This window comes from Diadema setosum, chromosome 12 (assembly GCF_964275005.1).
Source record: "Diadema setosum chromosome 12, eeDiaSeto1, whole genome shotgun sequence".
NCBI classification, from domain to species: domain Eukaryota; kingdom Metazoa; phylum Echinodermata; class Echinoidea; order Diadematoida; family Diadematidae; genus Diadema; species Diadema setosum.
Genome location: NC_092696.1, coordinates 10502280 through 10525302, shown reverse-complemented (window position 1 = coordinate 10525302; position 23023 = coordinate 10502280). Strand labels below are relative to the sequence as shown.

Below are 23023 nucleotides of genomic sequence, written 5' to 3'. Positions count from 1 at the left end.
TCCGCTTAGGCGGTCAACCATAATGTAGCCTCGTTCTTTAGATACAACCCCTTTAACTTAATGTTTAAATGGAAATGGGTCATACTTTGACCCCCTGGTGCAGGGGCTTTTGCACGGGACGCCATCAAAGTTATCCCCTTATCACTGACTAGATAGAAGGAGAGGTATTAAAATAGCGTGACATAGATTACATGCAGCGCATAATAATTATGGCAAAAATGTCCTGCGAAAAGAAGGCCAGCTCGGCATGCCTTGCATAAAAACAGCACAAATCGGAAGAATAGGGGTAAAAAACAAGAAACTAACTGCTTAAATTGTTCACATAATAGCTATAGAAACCTTGTCTGATATAACAACAACCTAAAATCAATTCAAAATTTGAGCTTCAGCAGCCATTCATGCCTTAGTGAGGTCCGCCTTTATTGCCAGCACCTTATCGACATTCACCACCATGTCCGTATTACCAGAAAGCTAGAAGCTTGCCCAAAATAGCAACAATCTCTACCAAATAATGCATTAAACGATTACATGCTTCTTATAAGAGGGTTTACCATACATTTTCCACATCAACATGTTTATTCTTCATTATCGTTATCATCATCAGTACTACCACCACCATCATCATCACTGTCATCATCACCATCTTCACCATCTTCACCTTCTTTACCATCATCATCATCATCACCGTCATTATCATCATCATCATAATCATCATCATCATAACATTGTTCATCATCCTTGATATGGCTGATATAGCATGATTGATTTCATAAAACACCCTTACACAGAGTGTTGAGTTCTTATTGGTCACGAAAGGGAATGGTGGCTTCGCTTTAGCCAATCAGGATACAGGATAGATAAATTTAATGTGGATGTAGGCCATTTTTTTTTTTTTTAAAGCAAAGTGTTGGATTTATGACCTTTTCAAAGAAAGCGTGGATTTCGTATTGATTCTTACCAAAATTCCTGAAAGTTTTCGGGGCTAACCTATAATAGTCAGTTTGATGCACATGGTTAATATCTATATTTAGGCCTGTGAAGAAATGCCAAAATGATAATGCAATTCAACATAAGATTTGATGTCATTTCCCCAATTAAGGAACGACAATGAAGAATACGGACCATAAAATGATACAACGATTATAGTGAGCTAGTCGTTAATAATCAGGTCTATCGTTGATATTGTTCTTTGCGTCATGGGACACACAATCATTACATCGAAAACGAGAATGAAATGATTGGTACTCTGTAATAGCATTTATTATTCAATCAAATGAAATGAACAAGCGAATTGCCAAAAAAAAAAACAACAACAAACAAAGAAAAAGATAAAAAAAAAACCTGTGTGATTCAGCGGACAGACAGCGGACTCTAAATCTTGAGCTCCCTGTTTCGAATCAACTAAATCAGATACACTATAAGGCATTCCATATTCCATGCCATAGCCTTCGTATAAGCATCATATCGACATACACTATTTGCAGTATAGCCGCACTAGTTTGGTTTCCAGACCATTTGCCAGCACATGCTGGGAAGCGATAATGGTACAGGCATATTGACACAGACTATAGCCGCGTTCAATAAAGTGAAACTGAGCTAAACTCGTAAAACCTAAACATACATAATCATACAGCCTGTAACATAACAATACATATTGTCCCGACGTAACATGATTTATATATAATTATTCTTAAATACAACTAGATACGTTTAAAGCTATAGCAGCATGAATGTAATAATCCCCTATCCGAGGAATTCTTAAAACCAGCAATTTATGATACAAGAAATTATGATCCTTACAATTAGCAACATGTCAAATATTGGAGATACATTAAGATTATACTATACCAACGTCGACACATCGTGACTGGTAGATCTAGTCGTATCGAAAAAGTACGGAAATTAGCAATCATAAAATGTATAGAATTATTTACAACACAACTGCAACATAGTACTTTCACATTATCTTGAATAATAATTTTCTTTGTAAAATGTATGTTCATGAAAATAGCTGCAAAACCAATAAATGAAGAATTATCCGCAGAAATTCATTTTTTAAACACGGAAAATACATGTAAAGAGTAATCTTTATACAGCGAATCGATACTATGTTACAATGGATGTTGATCATGGTACCCCCTGTTGGTGTGGGTTTTTTTTTTTTTTCATTCATCGCAATAATTATGTCATTATTGACAGATAATCAGGCAAAGGAGATGATCGATGTATATTGATATACAGAGAGCGGTTCCACATCGTTTTTTTTTTTTTTTCAAGTCGATTTAATTTGTCTTGTTATCATAACTTTGTCAGGAGAATTATTCATGGTGTATACGCAGGTAAAAAAGGCACAACATGAGAGAAATAGAGAGGAGGTGGAGCATAACTATAATATTAATTTATTAATATAATTTGAAGGATTCAGTGAGACTGTAATATTATGAAACTTTTATTCATATATGACGAAGAGACGAAGAGAAAGAGATGGGAAAAGGAAGAGAAAGAAAATGATGGAAAGAAAGAAAGAGAGGGAGAGGAGTGCTAATGTACAAATCTACAGAATTTAGGTTTTGAAAGCATCTTTCATTCCGTCATGTACTGTCTCCTTTTCTCTTATGTTTTGTTCTGTTGTATCTATTTGAAAGATGTTTACATTATCACGCCAGCTGGTCCCGGCGACCCACGGACAGCCTTCACTTCTGTGCAGTGCTCGGCGCTTCGGGTGAGGTTCAAAGTTCACCTGAGAAATTAAGAAAAATGATAAGAATGGGATTAATGTTATGGACCGGAAAATACAAATTGACATTTCAAGAGATCCTTATGAGTAAGCTATACATTTCAATCAACCCTGTGCGTGCCATAAATTAGCTGCTGACAGGTTTGTTTTTGTAATTTGTGCAGATATGGCACGGAAAAGGATTTACTGTTGGGTACACCCAATTAATACATCAGATAAGAGGTCAAAACAAACAAAACTCATCAAAACAAAATGAAATAGAACAACACAAGCAACAGCCATTGATATACCTCGAAATGACATTAATGCGGGTTTTTGTAATGGCATTATGTCATATTCTGCATTATCGTTATTATATCATTTTGTACTGCCTTTCAAATCTGAAGCAAAATTTCGTTCGTGTTTCGTCACACTGGTAAAACATCGCAAAGTTTAACTTCGAGAAGTCCTTGCGAAGTTAGCTCAGCCGTCCACACTGCATGCAGCCAAAATTCGCGAAGTTTCAGTAAAGGTTCTCAAAGTTAGGGTCACTGGTGCGCACGCGCAACAAAGAAGAACGCAAGCGCGCCCTGTGACAGCTAGTGATTGTGACGTAACAAGACACAAGTAAACGTGACAATGAACACGCGCTTTTTAATTGGAGGCACAGCCCACAAACAGGTGGTGGACTGGTCAGGTGACAAACTTTACGCAGTAGATTCGCATTGCACATAATGGTATCTACGAGAAGCTAATTAGGCCGCGGCGTCCGGGAAATTTCCCCTTGCAGTTTGAGTGTTGAGTTTTTCGGGAAGTTTGCGGCCACACTGGCAAAACATCGAAATATCAAACATCGCAAAGGTAAACTTTGCGATGTCTTGCCAGTGTGACCGTGGCCAGAGTATAGAGATCATAACGAGTGCAGACGGGGAGGCGAAATAACGACAAACGTCAGCAAAACCTCTGAAATGCACATAGTTGCAGTACTAGCAGTAGGCCTATTATAACGTCTTTCGGAGGATCACCTCGTTTGTATCCTCACTGCGGATAACTGGGTGGTGGGTACGGATACCCCTGTGGTGGAGGTGGTTGCGGATACCCCTGTGGTGGAGGCGGTTGCGGATACCCGGCCGGTGGTGGAGGAGCACTCGGATAGCTTGTTGGTGGGTAGCCCTGAGGAGGGGGAGGGTTCGGATAGGGTTGCGGTGGATACGGGTATCCCTGAGGTGGAGGCGGCTGGGATCCGGTTGGATAGGCGGCAGCAGTCGGAGTCGGGTTTGTCACGTACTGCAAAATACAATGTATCCCGAGTGATAATCATGACATCTTTCCCGTATCCTCAAAATCTTACAATGACATGTTGTTTGTTTGTTTGTCTGTTTTATTCAGAGAAAGAGACACGTAGACAGGGAGACGAGTGAGACCCTTCAGACTTTTAGATAATTGATAATAATTATAAGCCCCACTCTATTCCTTAATGTCTCTATAGAAAGTATAAATGTATAATAGGGTTGTCTTGGACGGGCTTATAGCACAGCTTAACGGGATCGTATGGTTTTGGTTGAGGCGTATAAAACTTCAGGTTTCTCACATTTTTTTCGAGAGAGATAATGAGAAACTTCTTCTGAAATATGAAAAAAGTATGTAATTCTAAGAGGGATTCACGGTTTATTTAATAAAAATTGGTTTTGAAATAGCTGAGATATTCAAAACAGAGCAGTCCTATAATAAAAGGTGCGACCCAGCTTTTATTAGAATCGTTTTGCTTTACTTTGTTTTTAGATGTCTCAGTCATTCCAAAACCGATTTTCATCAAATGGACTTTGAATTCCTCTGAGAATGGTATGCTCTGTATTATTTCATAAGTGGTTTCTTGGTATCTCGCAAAAAGTTAAAAGCCCAATCCTCATCTCCACCACTACTGTACCATCCCTTTAATTTTATGCTAAGAGCGTATAGCGTTATACTGACAAAGATAAACAAAAACACCAGAAACAACAACAAAAGACACTGAGATCTGTAAGAATTATTATTCGTATAAAACCTATGACAAAGTGTATGTGTTTAAAGGACAAGTCCACCTTCATAGACATTTGGATTGCGTGAATGCAGCAATAGAAAACATCAGTGAGAGTTTGAGGAAAATCGGACAATCCGTTCAAAGGTTATGAATTTTTTAAGTTTCTGCGCAGCCACTGCTGAACGAGGAGACTACTAAAGCTTAGTGATGTCACATGACGTAGAACGATATAGAAAATATAAAGAAAATTCAACATATTTTCACTTTTCTCGCATAATAAAAGAACACTTGACTTGCCTCTTTCAGAAGGCACGCGGAATAATAATATCCTTGACATGTCATTCCCAAATCAAGGGAATGTGCACTTTTTCTTTAAAAGAATAATATTTTGTGAAATTCTCTTCATATTTTCCTTATATCGTTCTACGCATGTGACATCATACACTGTAGTTAAAGTCTTCTCATCCAGCAGTGACCGCGCAGAAACTTCAAAAATTCATTACTTTTGAAAGGATTGTTCAATTTCCCCCAACTGTTGTGTTCTACTAAAATTGCAACATTCACTCAATCCACATGACCATTGTGTATGAAGGTGGACTTGTCCTTTAATAATGACTCAGTGAGTTAAAGACCTTAAACAGAAAATTCATTTCAAAAGAACACAGAGATTAGAATGGTATGCGTCACAGATACTTTGCAGTGATATTGATTATATTTCAATGGTGAATTGCAAATTGGCAACAGGTTAGTGTAGACTGAAAGTCCAAATGACGGCAGTCTGACTTGACGCATAAAAGAACACTTTCTTTTGGTTGTTTTACCTAAAGACGTCTCGAGGTTTTGTATGCTCTGTAAAATGCTTGTGCTTTGTTTTGTTCCCATTGTTTGTATTTAACAACAATAAAATCGATGTAAGAAGATACCTTATATTACCAGCACATAATATACGAGGACATGCCATGCAAATGTGAAGGCATATTAAGTGCTGGTCCCTGTAGAGCTGTATCTAGACTATAGTCATAGTTTCAATTCACGTAGCAAGTGCCAACCACAGTAAAAAGATGTTTACGGCGGTTCAAAATGGCGTCATTGCATCTCAGCTTTATTTAGCACAAACTTACGTTATACTATAGGCCGACACTTATCACCTGTAACTATGTACATTAGTTCATGCTTTTCACCAACATGTAAACTAGAGTACTTTTGGATTGATAATACCAGTGGGAAAAGCGTTCAAAACACACACACACACACACACACACACACACACACACACACACAGCACCGATGTGATATAATGCACAAAGGTTCCTATAGGTTCCTATAGGGTGGGGAGGGGGTACACAAAGGTTCCTATATATAGGGGGGAGGGGAGGGGTCAAGGGTAGCGCTCGTTGTTTTCTTCTTTTTTCGTTTTTTTTTTTCTTTTCTTTTTTAGGGTGCACGGGCTGTTTGGTTTTGTTTTGTTTTGTGGTCGACAGAACCCCTCCCCCGGTCACTTTGACGAGAATAATCTCGGATTAGAAACCTCAGAAATTCACACGTTTGGTAGTGGGTTTTGGTGTGTGTGTGTGTGTGTGTGTGTGTGCTCTTGTTAGATAATTGGAAACCACTTATGAAATATCATATAGAGCAAACAATTCTGCGAAAAATTCGAAGCTTATTAATGGAAATCGGTGTCGAAACGGATGAGATATCCGAAAACAACGTATAAAACAGAGGGATCCTTGTAAAAGGTGGGTCCAATCTTTTATCAGGACCTATTTGTGTTTGGATATCTCTGCCATTTCAAACCCAATTTTCATCAAATAAGCTGAATTTCTCCTAGAACTATATGTTCTTTATATTGATTTCCATAAGAGGTTTCTCGTTTTTTCACAAAAAAGGTGGAGACCTGAAACCCATCTCAATTAAAACTATACACCATCCCTATTTGCCCTATTTTGTCTACAGTACTACTACTGAATATAGAGCCTATTTTGCATAAGTACAGTTGTTTAGAACATAATACAGTTGCTTACAAGAGCCTTGCCAATAACAGCCCTCTACTATTTTCTGAGTTACTATGTCTGATTTTGCCTTGTTTGTTTGCTGTTTTTGGTCTTCGTTTTTCCACAAATCTGTAAATCACGCCAAGATCCCGTCACTTCACTTGACGCGGCTGTGAAGTATAGGCCTACACCGATTCGAGACTGAGTCCAACTTACCACAACGGTTTTTTCTTCTTTCACCACGGTCCTAGGCGGTGCGGGCTTTGGTCGAGACGTGGCGGCTGCCGCTAGAGCAGCTCCGGCTACCAGGCCGACTCCGACGCCGACGCCGGGATGGTGGTGGTGGTGATGCGGGTGGTGGTGGCGGGGAGGGTGGTGGTGGTGGTGATGGTGGTGATGATGTCCGAACTGCAGAAGAAAAGCACATTAGTATTTAAAAAAAAAAATGACTAATCGGACGAAGAATGAAAATAATTCAGGAAGTCTTAAGGTCTTAAAGAATCATGGTGTGAAGAATTTTATTACAAAACGAGCAATTCCACTCTTCAAAAGTCGAGATTCGCCAGTAAATCTGCTAAAAGATGAAGAAAACAATAAAACAATACGGTATTTATTCAATCTTAACTTCAATAATATTCCATGTCACGTTACAAGTGAGGTATCACTGGAAAGGTTTCATTTTGCTATAGCAATGATGAATTTATTCAAATATTATTGTTTAAAAATGGCACCTATCCTATCAGTTGCGATGAAACTCTCTCATTATTCATGAAATCGTAATATCAGTATATTGTAAAATGAAATCGTAATGTCAAAGTCACATGCTTAAGGCGATGATGTACTCTCCTTTCCATACACAAATAAAAAAATTAAAAAAAAAAACTTTCAATATCATGTTTACTGAATTTGCCTCTCCCTTCCTTTATCATGACTGTGGCGTCTGTGCTAAGCTATAAAACCTCCACACTCTTTGGAATTGAATGACACGATTTCTATAAACCTTTTTTTTTTTTTAAATATTATTTCATGTTACTAATCAGAATTTCCTGGGGGACTTCGTCCTGTTTCCAGATGGATTAAATCAAACCTAATATTCTTTTTTTTTTTTGTCCAGAAATAACATTTTGGTTAATTACACATTTCCATTTGCCCCCACCCCTTTCCTTATACCTGTCTTTGAACATTATTTGATGAATGTCGGAATGTCGGCTTTTCAGTGGGTCCCCCATCTCCATCCTCTTATCAACTATTTATCAGCATTATGTTTGTACGATCCCCTTCTAAAGTATGATGTTTATAGGCCTACCTCCCTTTACTATTGATTACTTACGTTGAAATTCTTTACTTTCACGTACACTGTAACTGCTATTGATTTTGTTGCGATGGAGAAAAATGAACTGAACTGAACTGAACTGAACTGAACTGAATTGAACTGAACTGAACTGGAGTAAACTGAACCGAATTGAACTGAACTGAACTGGAGTAAACTGAACTGAATTGAACTGAACTGAACCGAACTGGAGCAAACTGAACTGAACTGAACTGAGCTAACATCGTGATTTCTCTTCTTTTTTGTTTAAACCCAACGCTAGATGGCACTGATCTGTGCACAGTAAAAACAGATTTTGTTCCCCGAACTCTTCTGCACTTCTCTGAGATCACAGTCGTGTTCGGATACAACGAGAGTCCGGATATAACGAGAAAAAATCACTTGGAACGGACGATTTCAATAAAACGGGATCCCACTGCATATATCTATAGATCTCTCATATATATATGGAACTGTTCTACGGTCTACCATCCAACTCTTCTACGTAGTGACAACTCAAGTGTCTCTATACAGCCCGCTTTTTTCACTCATGATGTGTATTATAATTGCCCTCTTCAGTAGATCTCACTCTACCTAGAAGGTTGTTCATTTTGTTTTTTACATTTTTTAAATCTTTAAATCTAGCAGTTATAGTCAACAATACTTTTAAAGCTATCTCTTCATCGTTTCCTTTGTATATTTGTGTGTGTGTGTGTGGGTGTGTGTGTGTGTGTGTGCGCGTGTGTGTGTGTGTGTGTTTATGTTTCATGAAAATCCGTACAAAATACATTTTCTTTATTTATATACAATTCAATCTAATTCATTTTTTTTTCTCCATCAAAGAAAATGTTATGAATACCAAGTATACATTTGTCAGTTGTTCGACATGATTGTAATGTATGAATTCCTTGCATAACTTCATGGGTTGTTTTCGAAACGAACTTGTACGTAAATAATACCTTCAAAACGAGTTGAACAACTTGGTTCTGTAGTTAGCCTATATAAATAACTGAGCAACTCGGTTCATTACCATGATTTCTGCAGTATAGTCGCCCGCGTGAATCGATTCGCGCTTTTAATCCTGTTTGAGAATTCATTGCAACGTCATGATTTGCTAGGCCACTTCTGTTTAAATTACATTCATTTTTCAGTTTCTTCCTCAGCAAGGCAATATTGGTTTCCACTTGGACTTCAATCCCTTATCTAATACCGAAAGTATACATTATTTTGTGCCATGCAGTGTTTGCCCAGTCATCATTAGAGAAGACTCATATACAGGCGCTGCTGCATGTATGCCTCGCGTATAGACAAGCATACAAATAAGTTTCGAATCCGCATATCAACCAATCGGGCTTATATCGCTCTAGTGTTCATTCTTTACCCCGCTCGTCACAAAATTACACGAAGTCAGTTTTCAGACACATCTGTTAATGGAAGCCACTTGCCCACTCCCACCGATAATAATCTGTCAGACAATGGGGGAATTATTACCATCCCATTAATGCATACAGCTGTGGTGACTAAGCAAGGCAGTTTGATTTGCAATCCCTTTTGTTTAAGAAACTCTCTGATTTTCTATAGAATCGGAGACTTTAAGCCGGAGTCTGCCGGGTTATCTTGGGTCAATGAAACTAACCGGAACCGGCTATCTTATTATCTGCTTTGGGGGCATTTCAGAGGGAACCTAGACTTTTTTTCTTATTTTTTTTTTATTTATTCTTTTTTTCTTTTCTTTTTTTACAGCAATACGTATCAAGAATAACAACGATATAGTACCTTCTGGAATTAACTAAATAACAATGATAAAAACAGGATTTGCCATATTTTTCAGTAGCTGAGTACAGGGCAAGAATGTGGCGTTTATGATCATTGCGTCGACGTTTTGAAAGACGCTGATTGTTGAGGTCATTATACACTGTTTCGTGTTGTCTACAACAGTACTTTATGTGCATGTGTTCAGAGTTTAAAGGCATCGTAACAAATGGTTATTTCGAATTTATCTTGTACCATGCAGAGGCTGTCCCTGCTGTAAGATTATCTTTCACTTCGTTTAACAGTTTTTAGTGATGATCCAAGATGTGTGGTTTGTATTCATCATGCTCCCCACTGTTGTGCAATACAGTGTGAGATAATAATATACCATAACGCCTGTTTCCAGAAATACGTATTTCCCGGTTAGTTAGTTTTGAAAAGTCACAAGACCAGTTCTGTATCGATTCGGGCCAGTCGTGTGTACTTTCCTCTTCCATATCCTCTATCTATATTTACCGTGATTAGATTAATTCATTTCATGAAAGGTATATACAGTGGCGTATCTAGGGAAAACGGCGCCCGGGGCAAGCACGAAAATTGCGCCCTTAATTTCTGAAAAAGTGTTCAACCCCAACCCCATCCCGGTAGGGACTTTAAACAAAGTCCACATGATGCTTTTTCAAGCACTTAAAAGGGATCTTTTGAGAGTAATTTAAATGTAATGAATTTTGATAAATTTTGGCGAGCGAGCGCAGCGAGCGAGCCGAAAATTTTTGTATTTCAGCTTACAAAGCATGGAATTCTTGTCATATTTTGCTTACCAAATCTTACAATTCTAATCATAGTGACGGCCTTATAGATAACGATTTATACCAAAAAAACTGAGGACTTTAAAAAGATAATCTAAATTAGTGCGCGCGAGTGAGCTGAAATTTGTATATGTCCTCGTCATCACCACGTATTGTTCTTATCTTTCTTTTTATAAATTGTGGCGAGCGAGCGCAGCGAGCGAGCCGAAAATTTTTGTATTTCAGCTCACAAAACATGGAATTCTTGTCATTATTTGCTTATTAAATCTCACAATTATAGTGACGACCGCAACAAACTGAGGACTTAAAAAAATACTCTAAATTAGTACGAACGAGTGAGCCGAAATTTGTATATTTCTGCGTCATCATTACGTTTTTTTCTTATCTTTTTTGATTTTTTTTGCGCCCCCCTTCTCCTCTTCTCTTTTTTTAAATACAAATTTTGGCGAGCGAGCGCAGCGAGAGAGCCGAAAATTTTTGTATTTCAGCTTACAAATCATGAAACTCTTGTCATTTTTTGCTTATTAAATCTTACAATTCTAATCAAGATATAGTGACGGCCTTATAGATAACGATTTATACCAACAAAATGAGGACTTGAAAAAAATACTCTAAATTAGTACGAGCGAGTGAGCCGAAATTTGTATAATTCCGCGTCATCATTACGTTTTGTTATTATCTTGTTTGATTCGCGGTTTTTTTGCGCACCCCCCCCCCCGTATGTTCGAAACCGTTGGCGCCTAATTCTTTTGATCCAATTGGCGATCGCTTCAGAACGAAAGAAATTGCTGCCGCTGCTCCGTGAAACATTTTGCCTGCTAAATGTAAAATGACATATGTGAACACAATAGACACTGTCATTTTGTCATCATCACGTTTTGTTCTTACCTTCTTTTTTATATACATTTTGGCGAGCGAGCCGAAAATGTTCGTATTTCCTCTCACAGAACATGGAATTTTTGTGTGAACACAATAAACATTGTCATTTTGTCCGCGTCATCATCATGTTTTGTTTTTATCTTGTTTGATTTGGTTTTCTGCCCCCCCCCCCCCTCTTCCGGGCGAGTTTTTTTCTTTTTCTTTTTCTTTTTCTTCTTTTCGTTTTTTCTTCTTTTTTTTTTCTTCTTCTTCGTTTTTTTTTTCGTTTTTTTTGCGCCCCCAAGGAGTGGCGCCCGGGGCACGTGCCCCCCTTGCCCCCCCCTAGATACGCCACTGGGTATATATTGCTATTCACCATGCCCAAAATGACAGCACCGAAAACTGACCGATGACAGAGTGACTCCCCTTCGTACCAAAGAACGATAAGTACCAGCCACACATTCTTTTTTTCTGAAAACATCATTAGCTACACAACAATTTGCACTGCAGTTATACAATATTCAGGTCGTTTAACCCGTATTCTATTTGGGATTAAGGATATATAATGATTGCTTTATGGAATCCCCCATACACGTTATTCACCATGAATGGACAAGATGAAATCCCGCACTGGCGATGGGTTGACTTTTTGTCGATAAATTATACGAGATGTTATCCCATAGAAGAAATAATCATTGTTGATACAAATATTGGGAATTTGAAAATATTGCGGAAATAATTGATGTATGTTCCAAAGCTAGATATTCATAATGATTATACTTATGCTACAAAATAATCTTGTCTCATTCTTTCAGCTGGTAAATATGCGATAAAATTCAATAATTCTGTGCTGCTCTTTTTTTTTCTTCCTTTCTTCTCTCTCCTTCTCTCTCTCTTGCATTATAGCTTAACTATCAAAAAGAATTGCTCTTATACAAACCCTGTATTGAGAGAATGTCGTTCCTACCTACAAAAATAGATTTAAAAAAATCATAAAAAATCAGCAATAACGATGATGATGACAATGACGACGCTGACGACAATGAAGATGATGATGATAATAATGATGATAATAAAAATCATAATGACAATTATGATGATGATGATAATAATCATCATCATAATGACAATGATGATGATGATGATAATAATAATAATAATGATATTAAAAGTTGATGATATACGATTGATGATATTACTATAGAATTATGACTAGGTCTATACCACCGCAACTTGTACTCTACAAATATATTTGTTACAAGACATTCTAATAATGATGTTAAGCCTCTCAAAGGTCTTACGTGCAAGAATGGAAAAGTAGAATATATATATATATATATATATATATATGAAAATTCTCGGGACACAACGACAACAGTATCTAAACAAAATTATTGAGTTATCGACTGCAATCAACATGCACTGTTTGGCCAGACATGAACCCTGCATGGAGTTCGTTTTAACACTCGTTCAGCGTTAACGTTGATATTATGATAAAATGTGACATACTGTTCCTTAAATCTCGCTGTTGCAATCGCATACACTTCCTCTTGCTCCTATTATCACGGCATACCAAACAACTTTCATTTCTCATGCAAAGAACGCGTTGTATACGAACACACACTGTTATACCCATGAAAGATATTCGGGTTGCGTGGCCAACGCGATCAGTAAGGATTACAGCCACTTGGACTATATAGACTTATACACAGTACAGGCCTATATGATTGTTGCAACCTATATTCCCTCTACAGATTGTTGAGGGCTCTTTGAACAGATCTTTTCTTCGCTTATTCTTCGCAGTAGTTGTACATGGGTTAGAGATGTCGTAATGTCTGTGTATCGAACAGGAGAGTAAACACAAAGCGACGAACGGCTATTACAAAAGAATAGGACACTGAAAACTTACCGGCATTTTGTCAGGCGTTTTCAGATTTACCAACTAATTGGTGTATAAAATTCTGCAAAAAACAAGAATCTGAACTCGATGCAGTCGATTTTTTTTTTTTTTTTCGTGGAGTCGAGTAGAGACGGTGCACTGCGACACAGGAGTACTCCACTGAGGCGAAATGGAATACCTTTGGACTTCGTATCCTTGCGGTGTAAAATCACATCACATGCTATCACGCGTCAACATTACAAGGGCGGTTCTTCGCACATTACTTTTTTTTTTTTTTTTTTGCTGGTTCGCGCGTTTAGGCCTATACAGCACGCTCAGTACGTTTACGTCATCGCCGATTTTGACAAATTTGATCATGAGAGTGTATACTTTATAGTCATTTAGCAGACATTATTGCTCTCACAAAATCAATCATTTGTATTAATCATTTCTTTCTGTTTCTCAATCATTAATAATTATGCTTAATGTTCACAGTGGCGGATCCAGGCGAGGGCGCATCGGGCGCGCCCCTTTGTTTTTTGTTAAAACAAAAGAAATAAAAAGAAAAAATGGAGGGGGTGCCCCCCCTTTAATTTCATTTTGTGACCCCCCCCCCCCCCCCCCCCCCCCGGAATTGGCCCGGATCTGCCCCTGGTTCAAATCGTAAACCGTTCAGGCTAATTGTATATCCCATCGAATGCAGCAAATTTGTCGTAAACATTCCGCGCTGTATGTTATAGGTTAGATAATATTTGTAAAAGGGAGTGGCATGATAATCAAATTTAGGTGCATTTGCGCGTGAAGCGGTCTTTTCAGAAAATCATTAGTCTATAATGACAATTACTTGTAGAATTCAGTACAAAACCGAAGGTCGAGCAAAGACAAAGAGATGAGAAGCGATGGAGTATTCAGTCCTGTACTTCCCGATGTGCATTCTTAAAGGGATCATAATATAGTTTTGGTTGAGACCTAATTTCAGGTTTCTAACATTCACATTTTAGGTGAGATAATGAGAAACCTCTTATGAAATATGAAAGAGCATGTAATTCCATGAGGAATTCAACGTTTATTTGATGAAAATTGGTTTTTGAAATGGCTGAGGTATCCAAAACAGAGCGATTCTAGTGTGGGACCCACACTTTATTACGATGGCTTTGTTTTACTTTGTTTTTGGATGTTTCAGTCCTTCCAAACCCGATTTTCATGAAATAAACTTTGAATTCCTCTTAAAATGGTTAGCCCTGTACTATTTCATAAGTGTTTTCTTGGTATCTCGCAAAAAGTTAAAAGCCCAATTCTCATCTCCACCAATATAACTGTACCATCCCTTTAACATTATTTAAAAACAAAAACAAAACAAAACAAATAACACAATAAAACAAAACACAAAAACAAACAAACAAACATCCAAAACAAAACAACTAATAAAACATCACAATAAATCAAACACACAAATATGTTTCTGTTAAAAAATAACTAAAAAGAAAGAAAGAAAAGAAAAAAGGTAAGACAGGTTCGGATTACAAAGTTTTACCTGAATATTATCAGTTACACACGATATTGTATTATATATAGTTACATCGATCTGTCAGTACTTCTCAACCAATGGGCCGCTATAGCTCTCGCAAATGGGCCACAACGTCTTCCCAAAATAAAGAAAAAATTAATTCGATCTATAGGCCTACATAATAATAATGCTTTGTAGGCCTTGGCCCTCAAAAAAAAAAAAAAAAAATTGAACTCGGAAGCCAAAGTGGGGGACGGGTTAAAAAAAAAAAAAAAAATGAGAAGCGCGGGTTTCAGACAAAAAAAAAAAAAAAAAAATATATATATATATATATATATATATCAATTGTATATTATTATGGTGACTCCTCACCGCTTACAATAATATTCACGATTTTGGTTTTGTACTCAATTACATTGTGTATTGCCCACTTTCAGTCGATCACACCTATGCAATCCGTATACCTTCTCTGAAGTCATATTGTTGTAATCATAGGTTACTAACGACACTTTTAAATCATCCCACCCACCCCACCCCCCGAAAAAAAAAAATACTCTGCATGATTCACACTCATAAGTTCATGAGCTGCGGATGTGATCAACTTCACTGTTTCTAGTTGAAAATATGTGCACTTAATTGAATCACAAAGCTTTCTTTATTTGCCCCATTGTTATCTTACTTCTATGCATTGTGCCTTCGTATGATCCTTCAATATTTTGTTATAGTAAGACCGAAGTTCATGCATCACGTGATAATTATTTTTCGATGGTCGTTACGCTGAATAATGATTAGCAATTAGAAATATATTTCAACGTATGTGAAGAAAAGATTCAATATTCATGCATTGTTATCATGACTTATTTCATTTATTATCATCATTGTTATCATTGTTGTTATTTACCATCTTTGCCATTATCACTTGGACATAACAAGTATTATAAGTCCTACCAAGTACAGTTAGAATAAATAATACCCACAACATCTATAGGCCTATAAGCCTACATGGGATGTACACACAAATATTTTCGCCCCCCCCCCCAAAAAAAAAGGAAGATAGACGAGAAGTTAAAAAGAAAGAAGGAAAAAGGAAAGAAGGGGGGGGGGAAGAAGAAGAAGAAGAAGAGGATTTCTCAAAAGAAAAGAAAAAAATGTATCCTCCTTGGCGGGGAATCGAACCCCGGTCTTCCGCGTGACAGGCGGAGATACTTACCACTATACTACCAAGGATTTGGATGGAAAGTGAAGTGATTTTATAAATTTCAATCCTCACCGGCGTCGCTCTGCGCCGGCTGTACTACGTAAAAACCCCCATCGAAAAAGATATGGCGAAACCTAGACAAACATATTATACATCATTGTGGCAGCGTTAAGAGCATTCTGTATTTCGTCACAACAATAAAAAAAAAAAAAAAAAAAGCCGTGTAACGTTGTCTTAGTATGAGAATTTCGCTCGGATAAAGCGCTGTCAATACATTGGCGGTGCAGTCGAGCGACCCTCGGGTAACCTTCTCTAATAGTCCCAAATACTCATATCTACGTATGTCGCAACGGACTCGTATGACTCGCAGGCCCTGTTGGTGCACCATTCTCTCTCTCTCTCTCTCCACTGAGTTTACTACATTCCCAGAGGAAATTATACTTAGTATAACTTCAGATAAAACCCAGGGAGGTTGTGATACTGATTAGAGTGATAGGCAGAGACCAGATCCTTTACTTTGTGATATGTCTCAAAATTGGGAGGAGGCACTACTGAGCTTGGGTGATAATTAATAGCACACACACCCTACAGTAAAAATATGGCAGTTGCAGATTGGTGCAAATGACGGCTATAGCATACTTTTATACTTATTTTTGCATTAAAAGTGACTTACGATATGAAAATAGGCAATTACAGGGTGTCTCAAAAGCAAACAGAGATCATGCAATGGCAGACTACAATTGTAAAGTGATGGAGTAAAGTTACACACACATGGCTTCCAATAATGGGATTCTGCTCATTACTTGTATGGCTGTGATATTGAATAAATGTCATCTCCTCAAGTACATGACTCATGTACAGTTTGTATTTGTAATGCTCTATAGGCAGAAGAAAGCACTTTCAGTTAAATAATTATACAACAAAAAAATTATCCTGAAAGATTTTTTTTTTTTCTTAAACCTTAAACCTCACTACACACAGCCCTGTTGCTGTACGTAAGTGTCGTGGGCGCCATACTGGTGCATGGGGACGCCGTGCGAATGTCTGGTCTGGTTGGGCTACCTTAAACCTAGACTTCCATGTGTAGGGCTATGTAGGCCTAAAATCAATACTGTTATGCTGCTGTCTCAAAGAATGCCTCTGAATGTTAATGTATCAATACCGGTACCCGGTACCAATAACAATGAACAAGTGAACATGCAAAAAAACAAAACTAAAATAAAACCATGGACATTGGGGCTATCCTGAGAAAGCTGTTTAAAATCCCCCACCCCCCCCCCCCCCCAAAAAAAAAAGAAAGGCGATATGTGCCTTACCAGTACAATTTCACAATCACACACATATACACATGCACATGCACACATGCGCACCTGCATCTGTACAATGTACAATCAACCACACTTCAGTAGTAACATTTCATCTATGCATGGGCCTTAATATACATACACCGATACACACACATACATACCATGCTGCTGGTTTCATGGGCAGGAGGAGATCTCGGTATTGCCAATACCGTACCTAGGTGTCGTGCACACAGTGACGATTAGATGCATTAACAGATAGCTCAGGGGATAAACTTGCCCAATTTAGGCTGCATATGCACTCGGGTCACGCTCTGTTTTTATCCAGGTGTATTTTTTGTTGAAGATTTCTTCACTTTCCATAATGTGACCAGCACATTGAAGCCTTGAAGTAGTGAACCATGACTCTAGTGACTGCAAATCAGTACAATTTTTAAATGTTAAACTCTTTTTTATTTGAATAAGCGAAAAAAACAAACAAACAGCAACTAAAGAAAAGTAGACGAAAATTGCATTGAATTGCATGGGAACGAAGACATGAGCAAGACAACCGGAAGCGACAATGGCACCGAGGAATTCCACAGTGCATCTGTGACGTGGCTTTTTAGCGCGCGCAGAATTTTCTGTGCACTGGCAATACCGAGAATTATCATCTTTCAACTGCTCTGTAGTGCTCGTAGGGACTTAACCCTCAGCATCACATTCCATGCATCTAGTCTGACACTGAGCATGTTAAACATTGAATGAAAGAACTCTGACACACCTTTAACTACAGCACATACCTCATTTTATTCATTTCATTGTGGGGAAAATTGATTCGTTCACAGAACTTTCTATATATTATTTCCAATAACCATACATATTTAAAACAACAAAAGAAATATTACATGACAAAACTAAAGGTAACTCAACTGTTTTGAGACCTTAATGAGAGAAAGAGGGGAAAAACAGAAGAAAAGACGAGTAGGACTAATGGTAATGAACATGGGTCCACAGAACTTATAATCTATACAACGTGCTTAATTCTGATCAACATGTATTGCTACAGTGAGTATGAAACTGTAAGTCCACCAACATATTTCACAACCAAATCGAGTCAAGATGTTAAACAGCTGATTACAACTTGCACCATCATGGAGAAATATTCAATGAAAACAAACAACCAAACAAAAAACGACAAATATTTCTCTTCATAAACAACAACAGAGTTTTGACACACTTTTTACCTTTCATTGCTCATACTGACATTCCAACTACACATACCAAGTTCTCTTCACCAGAGTGCATGTATATTATGGGCACATGGTTTACACTTCAGAAAGTTGTATGTTATACAACAATAACAGCAAACACCACAACCTCATAAAACAAAACAAAACCAAAAAACCATAACAAAACAAAACAAAACAAAACAAACAAAAAAGGTTATTTTCCTGCATCCACTTTAGCACATGGAGAGACATAATTACATGTGTATAAGTAAATAATTCTGGGGTTTTCATGCAAGAGATGAGAGCAAGATATCCGGTCATGGCCACGAGTATGCACATACAAGAAATTTGGCTGTACAATTGCATTGGTAAGTCGGATGACCATGTCAAATTCCCAAGTTGAGTAGATTCACAGAGTACTCTACGGAATTGCAGTCATCACTAAAATAGGTAATGAATATAAATAAAAACAACAACAGAACCTCGTAGGGGCTTTAAACAAACCCTAGAGACTCTGAAACACATTACCAGTACTTTGCTGCATTTACTAACAGTGTAACGTTGAAATCATAGATTTACGTGTACCAGGGCTCCATTTCATATAACAGTTGATATGATAGCAACTCTTGCTGGAATGGCAATTGTCACGGCAATGACAAGAATCCAGCTTCCCGGTTGCTATGGGGAAGTTTCCCATTCCAGCAAGAGTTGCCATCCTAACATCTTTTATGAAATGGGGCCCTGACCTTATAATGCAAGGCCACTGATAAAATGCCTCATACACTACACGTACCAGTACATCTGAAAAGGGGGGGGGGGGGGGATCAAAACAATACTCGGTATATTACACAGCTCTAACTATTGATTCCCCCCACCATGATTTTTACCCGAATTCTGGAGGCAAACACCACATATGAAATGTTGAAAATTGCGACATTCCATCAATGTGCCCTATAGGAGGGGGTGGGGGGTTTGTACATGCAAGTGGTTGTGACCACATAGTGGCTTCCATGATGGGGTGGTCACTCACAGGCTATCAAACATAGGTGACCAAATAGGAGATGTCGAAAGAGAGCCATGAAAGGAGGGTAGCTGAAAGTAAGTCAACATAAGCTGGCTGAGGTGCTACCAGTACCAAAGGGGAGCCACTGATTTGGGGGGGGGGGGGGGGTGTCTATCATATTCTACCTAGCTCCTGATTTGTCATTAGCAATGTGGTAGGTCCATTCCATCCTTCTCTCACCCCCCCCCCCCTGCCATTTTCAAAATAATGTGCAAAAAACAAAAGAGAAAGAAATGATAACCACCCGCTTCATGGAGAGAGCCTTTACATCCATCCCCATTGCTAAGGTCGCACCAGTCATGTGAAAAAAAAAAGAAAAACATTACTGGGTCATTACTGTACAAGCTGAAATTTTCGCGGTGGTTTTATTTTTGCGAATTTCGCGAATCGCCTTTGAACCGCGAAAATAACAACGCGCGAATGGCTAAGTTCAATTAGACCCTCACAACCGTGAAATTAACAACACGCGAAAGTGTCCTCCAAGTAGCAATTCGCGAAAATATCTGTACGCGAAAATTTCAGCTCATACAGTACTTCAAACTCACTGTAAATGTGTAAACTCTGCATCAAATTTATCAATTCAGTCACGGCTTATTCACTTTTCTAACAAATGTGTATCTCTCGAAGGAATATCTTTCATCTTGCAGGTCACACTTTTGGGATGACAAAAAAGAGAAGAAATGAAAGCTAATTCAAATGTCTGAAACAAATACGAACCCCCCCCCCCCCAAAAAAAAAAAAAAAAAAAAAAAAAAAAAACGAAAAAAAAAAAACCAACAACTTGTAAATAGATGTACAGCCATCAATATACTACATTGTATGTACGAGTATCCTGTGACAATACCAAAGGCATCTTTATTTTTCTTGTGAGTGGTGATCAGAGATTTAGTTGCCCACACAAGTGCACAAAGATTAAAACATTTTTGCAGTCCTCTCTCTAAAGTTCATTTGTTGCCATTTCTTTTTCATCCCTTTCATTCTTTAACCATGATTCACGTGGATAATGATTTGCTACAGGTAAGAATATCGTCAAGAATGGATTGTGTACGCACACATACAGACACACACACACAACTGTCGTGCATGCAAATATCCGTGGAGAATGAATATCACCTCAAGTATTGACATTGGGATGCCATGAAAAAAAAAAAAAAAAAAAAAAACACAATGCAACTCCTTGAACAAGACTAAACCTTGTACAGGCTTTGTGCGCGGACATGCATGTCAGGGGGATTGTCATATTAAAAAAAAAAAAAAAAAACAGTAACGAATGAAAGCTCACTTATGCATGTATAGAAATGTTGTTCAAGGCAGAAATCGAGTGGCATATGAGCAATTGTCAAAGCCGACGTAACTGTACAACCTCACTGGACAAATCATAGTTTATATTGTATTCAAGCCACTGACCATCATGTAGTACATACTTGCAAAAATACTAACAGCAACAAGGAAAATAGAGCAAAAATACTTAATAGCAATATCCTGAAACACTGACAGTTCCCCTTGTAATAATCCAAAGTGTACTGCAGTCAATGATGCAAGCCTGTAAGATTTCCCTTCGCACACAGACATTCACAATGAATATGACCGCCGGCGAATTGATTTTGCTAATATTCACACCCAAAAACAAACAAGCAAATGCCCGTTAATAACAAATGCTAAAGCAACGACTGCTGTTCCTGGCAATGATTGAAATGTAATCTTGCCTACGAAAGAGTATTGTGCCAACAATAATGAATGCATTACGGAATAAATAAATCTTGCATATCAAAACATTAATATAGAGCATGAACAAAAAACTATGATTTTTCTGTCTTGTGCAACCACCCCACCCCCCCCCCCCCATAAAGACATAACTGCTCAAGACTTTCTAACTTTAAATCGTGCATTCTCTACTCATAACATTCTAGACATTTGTAGACGTCCGCTACGATGGAGTGAAAAAGGCAAACCCCTGTCTGTCTGTGTCTCTACAAAATAACTACATCAGGCACACAAAAGAGCACTTCCCAGGAGGTACACCTCCTTGGTGCTTCTAACTTTACATTGTGTTTCATATCATCACCTAGCTTACTGGTGCAACTGTCAATTGGTCAATGGAATTGCCAATTACACCAACTTGGTGCTTCTAACTTTACATTGCATTTCACTTTGTCATCTACACTGTAGCTTACTGATGCAATTGTTAGGTGGAAAATGGAATTGCCAACTACGGTCTACTGAAGGGAAAAAGAAAAAGAAAACAAATGTGAATGGCACACACCGTACAATGTGACAAAAAAGATATCATAGCCTCTTTACAGACTGCTTGAAAAGTTTGTTACTAATATCTTGAACTACAGTCGTCCTCACACACTCCAACCCCAAGCACCTTCTGATCTGGAGATTCTCCCACCTGAAACCCCTAGCAAACTGGAGACTCCAACTTGATGTGTGTGAAGTGCTTCGTCCACATCATGAGCGCGAAGTTCCTCGCGGCCAGGTTCTAGATGCTCTCTTGTGCTATCTCAGACTTAGTTTGCTTTTTATTCAACATACGATGACACTATCAAGTAAGAAATCATTTCAAGCGGGAGACACAGAGCCAGGGCGGGAGTAATTAAATCTCAAGCGGAAGAATGGGAGATTTTGCAAAAATGGGCTTTCGGCGGGAGATCTCCCGCCGAAAGCAGGAGAGGTGGAGTCGCTGCACGCACGACCAGCAAACCTACAGTTAGTCAAATTTCCTATGGCTGGTTGAATCTTTGTACATGTTGTCCAGGCAAAACGAAAACACTGCTATTGTTGAAGTCTATTGGATTCATATGAGATTGCACACACTGCAGTTTTAGTTTTTTCGCAATCATCAGGGAACATCAACCAAAAATATACAGAAGCAAAAACATGAAAGTTAAGATTGTTCTCAATCAATGTTCTGAATAACAGCTCTCATATGGAAGTCCCCTCCCCACCTCCCCCGATAATTCAGAATACTGTAAAAGTAGATATTTTTCGCGCTACATATTTTTTTTGCGCTTGGCCAGGTAAGAAGAGTTTCGCGTGTTTTTAATTACGCGGAATCAAGACATAAACTTCTGGAACATGCAGCAAGCAAAAAACATTCGTGTGCTATTATTTTCGCGCTAGTTTCTGGTTGCACAAAAATTTCCACCATTATAGTATGGTATATTGTCTCTGCCAATCTTTCAATCATTAAATGCTGGCAGAAAGTGAGCCCACAAAATTTTGCTTTCCAGAGTAGGAAGCCCCTCAAATCCGAATGCTACAGATGCTCTTTGTACTTCAAACCCAGCCATCAACTCACTCTTCATCTCACCATGCACATTTCTGGCAAATCCCAATAATAAGCTAGCACTGGTGGGGATGATTCTTATTAAACAATGAAACTTAAAAAGGTATCGTTTCC

General features: G+C 38.2%; 1 protein-coding gene and 1 non-coding gene across 2 annotated transcripts; both read right to left on the bottom strand.

Moving 5' to 3' along the window:
• Positions 1-1249: 1249 nt before the first annotated feature.
• On the bottom strand, positions 1250-13495 carry LOC140236027 (uncharacterized). The gene is made up of 4 exons (XM_072316005.1): positions 13365-13495; positions 6944-7135; positions 3742-4003; positions 1250-2740 (listed from the first exon to the last, which is right to left on the bottom strand). Exons 1-3 carry the CDS (start codon positions 13368-13370, stop codon positions 3755-3757), a joined length of 447 nt encoding a protein of 148 aa, XP_072172106.1. The 5' UTR covers positions 13371-13495; the 3' UTR covers positions 1250-2740; positions 3742-3754.
• Positions 13496-15996: 2501 nt separating this feature from the next.
• Positions 15997-16068, bottom strand: Trnad-guc (transfer RNA aspartic acid (anticodon GUC)). Its single transcript has one exon. It is a non-coding gene; the product is annotated as a tRNA-Asp (tRNA).
• Positions 16069-23023: the final 6955 nt, after the last annotated feature.